A 15123-nucleotide genomic window follows, 5' to 3' on the forward strand; every position below is an offset into this window, starting at 1 on the left:
CTATTTACCTGCTGTGGAATCCATCTTGTGATGAGAGCTTCTACATGTTGAGGGCTGAACTGAGGAACAGTTTGGATTGAAATTTCAAGAAGATTAAAATTTCAAGAAAGCCAAACGCTTGTTATTCACTGAAATACAAATTAGGTATTTAAATCCAAGTCAGTTCAAGAATGTATGTCAGCATTTTCCAATATATTTAAGACAATGGGACTGCTATAAATTCACAGTATGCTTTGTAGAAATACTTTGGATTTTGAGAGACTGTTGTATATCTCATCCACCTGATTTTTGGGATTGCTGAACCTGTATAGTTTATGTTGTGTAGTAGCTCTGCAGCAAGGTAGGACAGGTACATCAGGTCTCTAAATACAGGGGCTATGCATTGCCAAAATAAACAATTTGTGTTTTTCCAAGTAAAGCATTTCTGTTAAAGGTCAACATAAGATGGTATGAATTATAGATGAATTTAAGTTCCCAGAGCATCATAGCATGGCTTGCTGCATGGGAACATGACTTCTGAGGTTTTATCTGAAGTTACATTGTGTTGTGAACCATGTGATTTATTTAAAAAAAAATCTCAAAGTGGAAAGAAGTGAAAAGGGGCTTATTTGATATGGTAGCATGATCTTCATCTGTGTAGCATGGATTTTAGCTTATTTGGATATTCAGGAAATTTTAAGAAAATGTGATTGTTTTGATTTTTTTCTTTGTGCTGTTGAGATTTCTTGCCATCTGAAATACACTGGGGGACAGAGATGTTGAAAAAATGTGAAAGCATTAGATGAGCTGGAATCTTGTTTAGGCTTGGAGAGATTGTCTGCATTCCAGAAGAACAGAATCTGTTTTTATTTTAAGATGGCACAGATTTATCTTTTATAAATACTACTTTATTCTGGATGGTCATTTTAATTAATATAAGCATCTCAATGTAAATCAATGAGGGAAAGTTATGATAAGGCCCTGCTTTTGGAACTGGTTCTTAGCTTTCTTTCATACCATACTGGAAAAGAATTCAGGTTATTGTTAATACCACATCTAGACTGCAATAAAGTGAATAAAGCAATATAAAATTTTGAAAAGAACTCGATAACAACAATATTTGGGTTAAATGAGCTTACAACAAGAAAAGGAGTAGGGGTAAATTCCTGCAGGGGACCCTCATTGGTCAGAAGGATGTCCAAAAATTGGAACAAAAGTTTTTTTTAAAAAAAAGTCTTCCCTTAAAATCAGATGGCAGAATCTGATAAAGCAGAGTTTCTGGACAGTAAGTACAGCTGCTTGCAGAACAGGCAGGGATTCCATTGTCTGCAGGCATGCTGGGAGTAGGGGGAAAGGGATGTATGATGGGGGGCTAGCAGTTGGTGTTTGTGTAGGTCCCGGGCAGTGTCTGTGCTTGACTGGGGTTTGAACAAACAGGCCTTGGATTCTGCAGAAGACTAAACTATTCCAGAAACATTGTTCCAGCTGGACAGGAATATTTTAGAACAGATCAGCCCAGCTGATTTGCAAGTTCTCATCTTTAAATATTTCTTGAAAGTGTCATAGCTCTGCCACTGAGACTGAGCACCCCTTGTCCTTCAGTCATTTCCCTCCTGAGCCAGAGAAGGAAAGGGGAGACGGGCACAGCCTCAGCCAAGTTCTGTCTGCAGCCACTCTCCTGAGCTCTTGCCAGCCCTCCAAGCTGCCTTACCAGCTCCCTGATCGTGTGAACACTTGCATTTGGTGATCCCCAATCATTGTCCCTCTGTTCCTTTGAAGGAACTGGGTTGCTGCCGATGGGTGAACTGCAAATGCTCGTGGTGCTTTTGGAGATGGTGATCCACAGCATGAACAGCTCCACTCCACCAGTGTCAGCCTGCCCATTGTTTGCGCAGCTGTGCTGCCTGGTTTCTGCTGCAAGAATAAACCAAAATTTCACCTGAAAAATTGCTCTTATATTCATTCCACTTCCAAGCCACAGGCAGTGGCAAGAGAGGCATCAAAGCTGAAAAATCATTACCACCTTACTGATCTTGCCAGGGACCCACAGAGGAGGAGCAGACCTCTCTGTCTGTGGGCATTCCATAGTCCATGGAAAGATTCCTGCCTGCCCAGCCTAAGGGGGAAGTACCTCTGGGTTGTTATTTTTTCTCACCTAACATTTCACCAGTTAGTTATTGCTTTACATGGAGATGAAGTGTGTGAGTGTGTAGGAACAAAAACAACATGGTGGACAGAAATAAATCTATACACTCCATGAAGCTGCTAAGTCTCTGCTGTGCCTGTGGAAACAAATTCACCACACAGCCGGATGTGTGCTGTGAACAAGATGGAAAAATGGCTAAAATCCTTGAAGGGCACACCACACTAGTTCCTCTGCAGGAGTGTGAAAATGGTCTATTTGCATGAGTTTCTCAGTTTGTGGGATACAGTCTTTTGCTGCAGAATGCTGCACCTTCGATCTGTTACCTTAGTGATGGTCGTACTTCCAAATCTGGCAGCTGCAGTTCCCAATATAGCCTACAGAATGCTTGTCCACGTGATGTCGCCTTGTCTCCTGGCTTTCCTGTGTGTTTATCAACCACCCCCAAGTGTCTGCATGTTTGCAGAGAAAAACTGGAGGAGGGGAAGAATAAAAAGATGATGGGAGAAGGGTGCTGCCTGTTAAGTGCAGACCTGTGCCTACCTGCATATGTCCTGAATGAAGAGCTGGGGAGGGGGTGGTTGGACTAGCTTATGAAAGCCAATACTTTTAAATTTCTCCCTAGAAAAACAGGCTTGAATGGCGCTGTTTTGCTGGTTTGATAAGTCAGTTTGTGTATGTTACAGCTCTTTATTTCATTATGAAGACAAGGGCTTTCTAAGGAGCTCTTAAGCTTCTGTGTAGGTGTATATCAGTATTTAATATGCAGCACCAAACTGATCCAAGTGCTGCACTGCTGAATGGTGCGATAGTGCTTGATGTATGGTTCTGCTGGGGGGTAGCGTGCAGACATGACATTTATCAATGTCTGCTACTGTAGAAACTTAACAGAGGGAGAGCAGATCACGTTAAGAGGCTTGAAATGAAGAAAATGGGAATAATTTAGAATTTCATTTGTGAAATCCCTTTCACAATTAAGGAGGGTTTGTGCTGAATGTCGCATTATCCTGTTGCAGGTCTCCTGTTTCCTGGGGGAATTTAACTATACAGATGAGACAAGGAGGTGTTCTCTAGAACATTCAGTCATGGAATTATATTAAATCATCAGACTGCCAAAAAGCTTTTTAGCGTCATGCTAAATTATAATTAGAGGTGATTAAGGAGCTTAAACATGTCACAGGCTGAAGAAAAAGTTATGCTAAAAGTAGGAATGGCAGCCCAGACAAATTCCTGATTTTAAAATTCATGCTAGAATGGATGCCAGTTGGCCAGTCAGAAATTTTTATTAAAATAAGAGGAAGACATGCAGCTGCTGCTGCTGTTTTTTAGAATGCAGAGCTTTCTATAATGGGGATGGTAGGCAATTAGCATTGCAAAACTATGGGGAATGAGACATGGAAGAACACTTAGGAGATTGTTTCAAATGACAGTTGTATGAAATGTGTGTAAAAGTGTTTTTCTTTTTCTAGAGACTTAATACCTATAGTTGCTGCTCTGGAGTATAATCAGTGGTTTACAAAGCTGTCCTCCAAGGATCTGAAATTAGTAAGTAATAAATTGAAACAATATATCTGCTTCTACCGGGCTGTGCTGTGTTTTAAAGGATGCTATTACATTTTTTAAAGTGAAATTTTTTAGGCAAGTACAAGTGGGCAGTCTATTGCCTTTTTTTTTTTTTTTTTTGGAATTATATCAGGAAAATACAAACCATTGTATAGTCAATTAGCACCATAAAAACACTGCTGAGAGTCAGGTCCTGTCAAAATTTCAAGTAATATAGTTTGAAAGCTTTATTGGTTGATAGTAGTAGCCCATAAAACTTCATTAGGCATTGCTGACTCCCCCAAATAATATTATGTGACTAAAAGAAAACTAACTTTAAAGCACCCAGAAATCTTAGTTGCTTTTTAGAGGTGAAAAGAAAATGCTAAGATTCTGGGGATTTTTTTATTGCATAAAGAACTTTTTTCTGTGTAATTTTCATTGCAACTTTATGATTTTCTCTCCCAGTTTTCCGAAGCACTGATGTGTGGCACCATATTTTTCCATATCAGTTTTCATTCCTAAAAGCAAAAAGAGGGCATGTCTAAACAAGTTGGACTGCTGAAAAAAGGGCCAAGAAAAACAGTAATTCAGTGACAATTTAAATACATCAAAGTATTCTATTTCTTCTAAATTTGAAATTTTATAGTCACAGGTGGAGTTAGTGATTTGCTTGAGAAATTGCTTTCATGCTTGCCTCCAGAAGCTTTTGCCTTTAAAAATTAATATTAAGTTTCAATCTTGTCTTGATGCCATTTTATTGATCTGTAAAGCTCTCATTATATTCCTAAGCTATCATTTTCAATGAAAATTCAATAGGAACATATGTGATTCATAACAAAAGAGTAGGCAAAAAACTTCTTTCCTACTGGGACTTCTCTCTTAATGTTATGAATGGAATGAAGCTGGTGGTATTTTAAGTGCTGTTGTAGTTTGCTGTTAAAATCAACATTGTTAAAAGGTACAATGCAATTAATCAGTTTCTGCTTCAGTGAAATGAGATAGTTTGCTTAGTTAGAAGACTGGCTTATGTAGTTTGCTTAGAACAAAACGTGGCCCTTTTATCTATCTGAGATACATTTATGTGAATGTTTTGGGGTTTTTTCTTAGCAACTTTCCTGTGAAAAACAAATAAACTTTGTCAATTGAGAAAATGCATCAGTTACTTAAAAAACCCCTCAACCTCCTGCCTTCCACACATTCCATTTTTAAGTCAAAAATGAGGAAATGAGATTGTTGGACAGCAAATCCATGCCATAAGAACACTGCCAAGAGTCATTATGAGGTCAGACATATCTGGAGGCCATCCAGTGCATTGTGTTTCACGAGTCCTGCTCTGAGATTGTGTTTGTTACACAGTACCCACAGTGGTTTCATAGTACAGGCATGAAACTTTCCACTTGCAGTCACCCTACTGTAGAAAGATTGTGATAATATTCTGAATTATTAAAACATGGATGGTAAAGAAGGTATTGGGAAGATGGCTGAGTTGAGAGTCTTCACGAAAAATTGTCAACCTCTACCGTGTAAAGGATTTTACAGTATTTTATTTTTAAAAAAAAAATTTACGTGTGTGATAGAGCAGATTTATTTTGTTTAGGGTTTGGTTGTTTTTTTTTTTGAAAGTAAAAAACCCAAACCCTGAAAAATACACAGACTAGAAAATGTCAGATGGTTGTTAGAGACAAAGATATCTCAGGTATGAATGTCACCTTGTTGTTTTTAAAGGCAGGTAACAGAATAGTTTCAGCACTTCATGATCCTGACTGAAATTCAGCTTCGGATATCAGATGGACGCTGGGTAGTGTGAGCTGTGGGGGGAAATAGAAAAGTAAAATCCAAAAGCAAAATAAAAGCTTATAATAAAAAGCAATGAGGTACAGAGTTCATTGCATGGCTTTTGAATAATTTTGGGTTTATCTCTCTATTTGAGTGAGCAGAGCAAACAAACTCTTTTGTTGTCATGTTTTGTTCATGGCACTTGAAAATATCTGTGCAAATTCTAGAATTCAACAACAGTAAGAACATGAGATGGGATTTACTTCTGCATAGGCTGGAAGGATTCATACTCAGATATACTGGCCCTTAACCACTAGTCCTTGGGAGTCTTTGGAGGAGCTCTCTAGCTAGGGTACTTTTGGTCCTGAGGTTGTTTTGGATTTTTTTTTTTTCTTTAAAAATCAAGTGAGAGTTTTTTTCAAGCCACATGATTTAGGTGGTTTTTCACTGTCATTATAAAAATTCTGCCCCTTTTGGTTAGGTGGCCTGGTTCATTAGTTACTTGCTTTTAGTCTGCCTCCTGCTTCTCTTGAGTCTTTTCTAGAAGTCTTCTGTTGACTCTCCTGGATGTTTCTGGTATTTTTACTTCCTATTTATGTATGACAAGGAGATCGATGGTCGTGGCCTGGATCCCATTACGATGTACAGCTTAACTCAATAACTGTCTGTTCTGTGTTTGTGTTCTTTAACACTGTTCTGTCTTTTCTGTGGCAGTCCACTGATCTCTGTGAGCAGATACTGCGAGTGGTGAGTAGGTCCAGTCGGTTGGAAGAACTGGTGTTAGAGAATGCCGGGCTTAGAACGTAAGTAATTCCATGGAGATGTCACTTTAGATGCTGTTTACTCCCACTAAAAGGGATGTGTGGTGTATGTCAGCCAGAATAAGCATTAAAAAAGCTGTGCTCAATGTCTGCCTCGTTCTGACGAGCCTCTAATCACAAGCTTTTTATCAGGTTTTCCAGAGGGTATGTCCAAGAAATCTCTTTAAACTGGTGTTTTTTAAGATTCTGCTTGGGCAGTTGGGCTAAGTGGAGCAAAGTTATTTGAAGAAACCATAAACCTTAAACTGGCTCATGCTATCCCTCTCCAAATACGGCTCCAGTAGAAGTATCAACAGCTTTTTATAGTTTAAAAAACAGTGGTTTAGGTTTTGTTAAAGAAAAGGATACTGTTCCATCTTGCCTAACAGATTGTTGTTGCTTCATTCTCAAATGAGCTGGTGTAATCTTAATGTGGATTGTTGTCTGCTCAAATATAACAGGACTACTACATTAACAACTTTTTTGAAGAAAGTAGATCAGTAAGTTTAATGGCTTGCGGTAGACTTAAAAGGAAGATACACAGAAATAAGTCATACAATTAAATCCTAGCATATGTTTTAAGTACCATAAGTTGTAGTTACTAGTTATTTGCTTTTCTTTTCCCCCCATCACAGGAAATAGAAGCAAAGTTCAAGTTACTTCCAGCTGTGCTAGTTTGTGCTTGTAGTGCTTGTTTCAGTGTTAGGGTAGTGTCCAAGACAATGCAGACAAGATGAACTCTAGAGCTAATTTATTTTTTTTTAAATTAAAAAAGCAGTGTAAGGGTGCAAGAAGCAGAACACTATGTAGAATTACAAATAAAGGGAAAGAAGCACAGGGGAGATACTTGGTGTGCCTTACATTGTTTCCTCTTACATTGTTGGAGTCTTTTTCTCCTTCTTAAAGTGCACTTTTTATTGAAATGCCTTTAAAAGAAATTTGCCTAGATGACACGAGAAATTTGAGGTCTAGTTTGGAATAATACGTAACTTTCTGATCCCCAGTGCACTGACTTTAATAGCTGTCACTCAAACATAAGCTCCTGGTTTTAATCTCATTTTTCTTCCAGTATGTGCCATGAAATCTATTGATAATCATTAATATTAAAGGATACGTTGATTACTTTTGCATGTTGCCTACCTTAATTTATCACAGTTGGATTAACTGCTTTCAGTTTTAACAGGACTTGACAGATAATCAACCTGTGACTTTGGTTTTCATGTCTCCATCTACATGCAGAGTGTTTGGCATTGTGCCTTGGTGTGTATCTGTTCTGATCAACACTGTCTGTTTTTGCCAAAGATGCTTTTGTCAGTTTTGCCATTTTTTTCATATCTGTTTGCTAGGAGACCCTGTTGTTGCTGGGTGTCTTCCTTCCCATGGCTTACACACCAGTCATTTTTAATGAGCTGTGATAGAACATCAAACCAGGGTTAAGAAAGAGCTTCCAAGAGTAAAGCTGTAAGAAATAACCCGAGCAGCTGCAAGAGCATATTTCTTCCTGCGGCAGAGTCAGTTTAAGATGATTCTGTTCTTTTCTATCTCCAGCCACTCATTTCTGTGATTTGGTTTGGACCACAGCCTCACAAACACTTGTCATCCTCCCAAATGATGAAACAGCAAACTATTGTGCAGTAGCAGTAATAACAACCCAGAACTAGGGAAGTGTGGACTTCCTGTTGGGAAAAACAGGATGTCAAATTAAAGCCCCTATTTGATAAGATTTTTGCCAGTTTAGATGCTCTTACAAGTTTTATCCCCATTGCTATTCCTTTAACTGCACATAAAGGATGGAGTTTAGATAACATTGGAAGGCTTCAATGTATATAGCAATCACTAATGATTTGGTAAGTGTTTTAATTAACATACGTGATGTCCAGATTTCACAGAGAGCAGAGTAATTCAGGCTGGCCCAGAAAAATAAGCTTGAAAAGGGGATTAATCCCTGAGGTATTTTAGAGGAATGGGACAATATGTGATAAGCAAAATACTGATTTCTGAGTGGGCAACTCATCCTATTGATTAGGCTGGGCTTTGGTGTCTAGCAGGCTTTGCAGCCTGGCCTGATAGGCACAGGCTGTGTATGGTGGGAGCTGCCCTTGGCCTGCATTGTTGGGAGATGCTAAATGGCAAGGACTTGGATATTAGGAAAAGGTTCTTCCTCCAGAGGATGGTTGGGTACTGAAACAGGCCCTCCCAGAGCTCAAGGAGCATTGGGACAACAATTCAGACACATAGTGGGGTTGTTGGGGTGTCCTGTGCAGCACTAGGAGTTGGAGTCAATCCTTGGGAGTACCTTCCAACTCAGGGTGTTCTGTGATTTCCATGGAACTGCAAGACAGACATCCTAGTCTGCAAAGGCCTGTTTGCAGGAGCTGATGCAAGTGATTGATTTGTTGCACTTACATGCTCTCTCAAAGCTGGCAGGCAGAATGTCTCTGCCTCCTTTCACGCTGTCCCATGCAGCCCTGTTCCAAAGGGAGTGGCCAGCTGCCACACAGGAAACAACAGAAGTGCCTGTTGCAGGTATCTAGAGAGCCTTTGACAGTCATGTTGAGTCTTACCTTGCCCTTCTTGACAGGGCCTTAATGTCCTTAGACCTAACACTGTTGCTTCCTCCCACACATCCTCTTTTTTTCTTGTTACGGGGATGTTGTCTAGACAGATCTCAAGGAATTGTTTTGTTTGTCTGAGATTTCCAGATTGGTGGTATTCTTTCCCTTGATGAAGTATCCTTAGTCTGCCATATGTATAGTTAAATTGAATCTTTCTGGACCTTTACCTCCAAGCCTGAATAAGCTTGTTTCAGCCAAGCATGGCAGTGTAATGCATACAGAGCAAGCCTGATGCTTTATAGAAAGTTCCAGACTTACACTGCATGCTCTGTTTATAAGTGTGCAGCCAAAAGAAGTAACAAATTTTGTGACTTGAAACAAATAGTGAACAAAGGAGGGGAAGAGATGTTCCCTCATGTGCAGAGCCAAGGTACCTCTGTTTATGGCAGCGGCTGCACAGTGTGTGTTATTTGTTGTATTATTTTTTTCCCAAAATGAGCCTTGGAACCCTGTGAGCCCAGCATAGATAATCCAGTGCTTTCTGGTGGAAGTCGGTTTGCTGTGCCTTGGCTGAGTAGTTCACACACACACTCTAGTTGTCCAAAACGTTCTGGTAATCCTGCCTATATTGCTGGCAAAAGCTGGAGCAGAGTTTGTAAACAAGCCTGGAGGTATAGGCAAAGTACTGTAATGACAAGAATCTGTTAGGGATAAAGGAAGAGGAGGAGACTCCTCAAGAGGGAAGAGTTTGTTGCTTTTTAACTCAAAACCTCATTTTTTTTGGCTGGACATAAGGAGCTTGATTCAGTTGCCTAAGGGCAGGCTTCTAGCACCATTTGAAATGCTGGAGGATTTCCAGAGTGTTGGCAAATGTCACTGAGGACCTACAGGAGATCTGTAGTCTTCTGCAGCAGCAGCTGGTAGCAAAGCAGGAGACCCTGGGGCCTGTCAGGTGGCAAAGTTTCAAGTCCAGAAGTTCTTTTCATTGAGTGTTTGTATTCACATGCTGCTTGTATTTTAGGAAAAGAATATGTTTTTCCTAAAGGCAGCCCTTCATCATGCATCTGCAGTGCTGGAACTAGTTCTAGCCCCAGAAGGACATAGGGTTTCAAAGGAAAACTAGACTTCCCTGGAGCATCTCTGTACTCCAGTATACTTTGCAACTGCAGATAACCAAAAGCTATTGAGGCGATTGCTGTTCAGTCTCCTTTCTTTTCCAAAAACTAGAAGAGGATGCTACCTCCATGTGGTTCTCAGTGGAGTCTGATGGTAGGCAAGATCTGTTCCAAGGAAAGAGGGCAGTGTTAATTAGCATTTTGGTAGCTCTCCACCACTGGCCTACAGGAGGAGAAATAATGTGCTTTAAGGAGTGAAAGGAAGAGGGAAGTTCAAGACATAGTTTTGCTTTCTATCTCAGTGTCTAACTTAGGTGAAGAGCACTGAAGTTAGAGCCTCACTTTATCAAAAGCCCATAGTAGATCTAGTCCCTTATCATACCACAACTTCTCGGTTGGTACGAGGACAGGTTTGAGGATTTGTCTTAGAGCTGGTCAGATGCCAGCCTTCTGACTTCATGCAAGGAATGTATCTCCACCAGAGCGTGAGTGTGGTGTGCAAGAAAACCCAAGCTAGCTTTCCACTTAGTGCTGTGAGTGGTGGCAGTCCAGCTGCAGCAGAGTGCTTTGAAATGGGCCACTGCTCCCTTGCCTCTCAAGTGTTTTTGGAATAGAGGTCATGCTACTGCATCTACCTACCACAGTTGGTTAAGGTTGCTTCAAACCTCTCTGCCACCTGGCCTGGCTGTTGTCAGTGTTACAGAGCTGATACTCCGAATCTCTTTTGGGTCCATTGCTGGAACTGTGATCAGCCAGGCATGCCCTTTGATGCTTCTCACTGTAAAAAGAAGCAAAAGACCAGCTCATCAGTGTGCTGCTATTCTTTGAGAGAGCTATTCCTGCTGTTTTATAAGGTTAGAAATACTTCTGGATATGCTGCAAAGCCCATCTGTTTGAGTGACTATTGGCAGAAAGCTACTGCAAATGAGCAGGATGGCTTGTGAGTGAAGGAGGTGGTGGTGTGCAAGGTGATGTGTATCTCCAAATCCTGTGGTGTGCAGAGAGACGGAAGATGTGCTCAAGTTTTGAGTTACTCTATGTAACTCCTGTTTCATACCTTCAGATCTCTGTCAAAAGCATTTTAGGATTTGATTGTATACTCTTCAGTCTCTTAGGTCACAGAATAAATAAATAATGAAGTAACTCCCTGTGAAAGATAGAAAATTAGCCAGATAAGCATTGTTTAGAACCATGAGGAATCAGTTAGTGCTCTGCAGTAGGAAAGGCCACTTGTGTCTAGTAATCCCTTGATGCTTTTAAGCCTTTGAATGTGCTGTTGACAGAGAAGATAACAGGATTCCTTCTCCCTCTCTTTTTTGTTGCAGGGATTTTGCACAGAAACTAGCCAGTGCCCTAGCCCATAATCCCAACTCAGGACTCCATACGATCAACCTTGCTAGCAATCCACTTGAAGACAGAGGTACTGTAACATTTTCTATGAACCTAACAGGAGGGTTATTGCTGCTTCATTCAGGTTTGCCGGAAAAATAGGTTATTGTTTTGTGGATAACGCTACTGTAAATTTCTGTTATTCACGAATGGTTGAGAATTGCCATTCTTTTTGACTTATGCATATCCATTGGTGTGTTGAGAAATATTTAAATGTCTTACACCAACTCTAGATTTTAAAAGAAGATAGAACACAGTGACTGTTTAGGACTAGAGGGTAAAAAGAAACCCTCTAGTTTTTAAGAGGTGTGCATTTTTACAAGCAGTGTACTCAGTTGGAAGATGAAGCACAAGGAACTTTATTTCTTGGGTTGTATTTTTCTGATGGTTTTGTGTTTCTATGTCAGCTGTAATGCCATATTTCTTTTCACTATGAAAAATACCCCTTTTTCTCAGCTCTGTGCTAGCCTGCCCTGTTGTGAAGTCTTGATGATGTTCAATAATTCAGGCATAACTGGCATTCCTATGGAGTAAAACGCTGTTAACTCCACAAGATGGAAAATCAAGCTGAACAGTTCAGCTTTTCTCTGACTAGGCACTACTAGGCATGATTTCAGTACATATCAAGTCATTCCTCTCCCTTGTCTACTCTTTTTTCACCCAAGAGGCATTTATTTTTAAAATAAGGTTACATTCTTTCAGTCTGGAGTTGACCCTTCAGCGCTGCCCATGTGAGATTTCCATTTGCTTCACTTAATGCATTCCAGGCACACAGTGTTCTGGGATCAGACTATCTTGTGCTCCTGTTGGGCTAGAAGAAAAACAAGAATTTTACACAGTGAACCTTTCCTTGTTTTATTTGGTTTGTTTGGGGGAAATTTTCTATTCTCTTTGCTGTTGCAGTTCAAAATAGAAAAGCTGTTCATTCTGATTACAACCTGATGGACTTAGAATGTTCTTAGCACAGAATTTTGTAGGTGTCTCTTCTTTCTTGCTGGTTCAGTGACGAGAAAAATAGCTGAGAAGGGAGTTTTTTTCCTTTCTACGTCTGTATCACTTTTCTTTTGACTAGAAGCAAGTATGATAATGTTTTTGTTTTTAACCTGTTCTGAGTAGTTTTTAATTTGAAGTTGTTCACATGAATTGCTTTAACTCTTCTGATAACCTCTTGCCTGCTGGTTATTGCTTGTCCTCGTTAAGAATTCTTATCACATGAAAGCCAGTGCTTTGCTGTAGAACATTATCATTACGATGTGCCATAGGCCTACTGCATTTTACAGAAATTTCTGTTGAAAGCTGGAAAAAAGGCTGCTACATTGTTGATTCTGCTTTTGAAGAAGTGTATTTAGGTTGTGTTATTTGAAAGGGGTTTTTTTTTGCAAAGGAACTTATTTCTATCTTGGAAGCAAAACAATTGACCAAACATCAGGTACTCTACAGTGCAGGGGATCTTTTTTTCATTTTTTAAACATATCCATGGGGTGCTTTCTTTGCGATAAACCTACAGATTCAAGTCATTCCACAGTATCCACATAGAATACAAAAATTAAATGCAGAAACTACAACTGGAGAAATTAGTAGGGTTTTTTCATTATCTCAGCCTCTTCTATCAAATATGCAATTAAGATTTGACCTTTTCATTAGAATTAGATAGGTTATAGAGTACTTAGAAATTAATTATAATTGCAATGTGCAAATATTGCAGCTTTTCAGTTCAAGAAAATTCCCTGGATGCTAGGTAGATTTGACTTTGGTAAACTGGAGTGGTAGAAAGGATTTCACAAGTAAAAGTGGAGATTCATATAAACATACGTATTTTGGAAAATACCTTTTGAAAAATCACCTGCAGGAACTGGAACTAGATTATTTGCAGTTATAAGGGAAATCACAGAGTTGTTTGTTTTCTGGAGAAGAATATTTTGTGCCTTGTATGAACACAAACACACAGTAAGCCATTATATATTGTTGAGTTCCAATAAGTGAAGGCATGTTATTATTACATCTTAATGCAACTGTCTGTATTCCAACAGTATGGGAAGTGGGTTTAGTTTACCTAAAGGACCTTTCTTCAGTTCAAATACAGTGCAGTGTTTATATGCAGTGATTTTTTATTGACACTAGTCTCTTAACTTGTGTTTGGCTGTCCTTTATGGTACTGTCAATATTTGTGAGGCTAACACCTGGAAAGTTTGTTATCAATCCTGTCTGTAAAAATGTAGCCACACTGAAGTGATGACAGTTTTGCTTTTGGCTCTACTAGGATCAGGCTTTAATCTCATATTTTCTTAAAAATAATGCAAAACAAACATACTGTAGCCTATTAGTACTCAAATTCCAAACTGTGTGCCTGGATGCAGCTAACTCTATTTCTGCCATGTGAACTCTCATCTCTGTTATGCTATTAGCAAAAATGAGTGACTTTAAGGCTGTTCAAGGAACAGAGTGACCAGAAGCACTTTTTCTTTTTTTTTACCTGATTCCTGTGTCTTATAACTATAATTTAACCCCTGTGCTAGTAAGATGTGAAAATTGTTCAGCTTGGCTAGAACAATAATTAGTCTTCAGATTGTTAGCTAAATACTAAGATGGAGAGGTAAAACTATTTTCTGTATGTCTTAGTCAAAATGCTTAACAGCAAAAATTACTTTTTTTGTGTCCTTAGTGATACTGATTGTCCTTATAGAGCTATGAAAGAAAATCCTGTTAGTATGATTTGATTCATTCTTGCTGAAAATTGGTGAAGATATCTTGTTACCATTGTGCTTTACAGTAAATGATTCCAAGGTCTCATAGGTCTAATGTTTTAGCAATATAAATAAAAAATTGTGTATTGTTTTGAGCTGCACGGGTGTTGCACACTACATGCTTTTACAGAGAGCATTAAAAAAAAACAACCCTGCCACAGGACCTGCAAGGTAGCTGCCTCCTTCATTATCAATGATAAATAAAACAGAATAAAACCAGAGTAAAACGTAGGTGTGTGACCTACAGTTCCACAGACTTTTTCATGTCTGTGTATGTGGAAGGGTATCAGCTTTTTAATTTACTATGTTTTCAATAAGTAAAAGGTTTTACCTTCTTCCTCTGTGCCCTTTTCTCTCCAAGTGAATTGCTGTAGACGACTGTATTTCACACCTCAGGTTAAGCCTGTAGTTTCTATGTTGATTTATTCCTCTAATAAATATTTCACGGCTTAGTTGCATTGTTATTTAGGATGTGCCCTCTTAATCAGATTTCAATCTTTTGTTTAAAATGAAGCATGAAATTTGTGGAGTGGGGAACTTGGTCACACTGGGTAAAGGCTTTAATGAAAAGTGTCTTCTTATGGTTTTCTTCTTTTGTTGAATTTGTGCTGAGGTAGTCCAGTCTGTGTCAGCATCTTAATAGGTTTTTACTGTTTATGATTGCAAGCAGTTATGGCATTTCCAAGCCTGTGTCCTGGCTGGTAACCTGCAGGCTGCTGTAAGGGAATTAAGTAGCCATTATGACTTGGTAAAGGTTTTAGACTCCTAGGCTTTGCCTCAGAAAAAGAGTGTGATGTTAGCTAATGTGGGTGCCTTTCTTACCTTGACACACCTTCCTTTTAAAAGAAAATAAAAATAGTTTGAAGTTTTGTGTGAAACAGCATTGTTGAGTTTTAGTTAAGGCATAGATTTTCAAATTTAGTTTTATTTCTGAAACATAAAGCTTCCAGATTTTTCCAAGTGCTGACTACTTGTTGTGTGTGTAATAGCTTCACTTTGACTCCTTCTCAAAAGTATGTGTGTTATAAACTTTTTAAACTAATTAAGGAGGATTACTGATGGTTAAAAACAAAGTTT

The 15123-nt window shown here is 39.1% G+C and overlaps 1 protein-coding gene across 4 annotated transcripts in view; it reads left to right on the forward strand.

Annotated features, from left to right (window-relative positions):
- CARMIL1 (capping protein regulator and myosin 1 linker 1) overlaps window positions 1-15123 on the forward strand; it is a 192369-nt gene that overhangs the window by 91758 nt on the left and 85488 nt on the right. For all 4 annotated transcript variants that reach the window (XM_066184639.1, XM_066184652.1, XM_066184646.1 and 1 more), the window contains exons 9-11: window positions 3592-3667; window positions 6158-6246; window positions 11239-11333. In XM_066184639.1, the coding sequence (XP_066040736.1) occupies window positions 3592-3667; window positions 6158-6246; window positions 11239-11333 (260 nt within the window). The remainder of the gene's footprint in view (window positions 1-3591; window positions 3668-6157; window positions 6247-11238; window positions 11334-15123) is intronic.

This window comes from Chamaea fasciata, unplaced genomic scaffold, assembly GCF_029207755.1.
Source record: "Chamaea fasciata isolate MVZ Bird 193981 ecotype frontalis unplaced genomic scaffold, bChaFas1.0.hap1 SCAF_1, whole genome shotgun sequence".
In the NCBI taxonomy this organism is placed as follows: domain Eukaryota; kingdom Metazoa; phylum Chordata; class Aves; order Passeriformes; family Sylviidae; genus Chamaea; species Chamaea fasciata.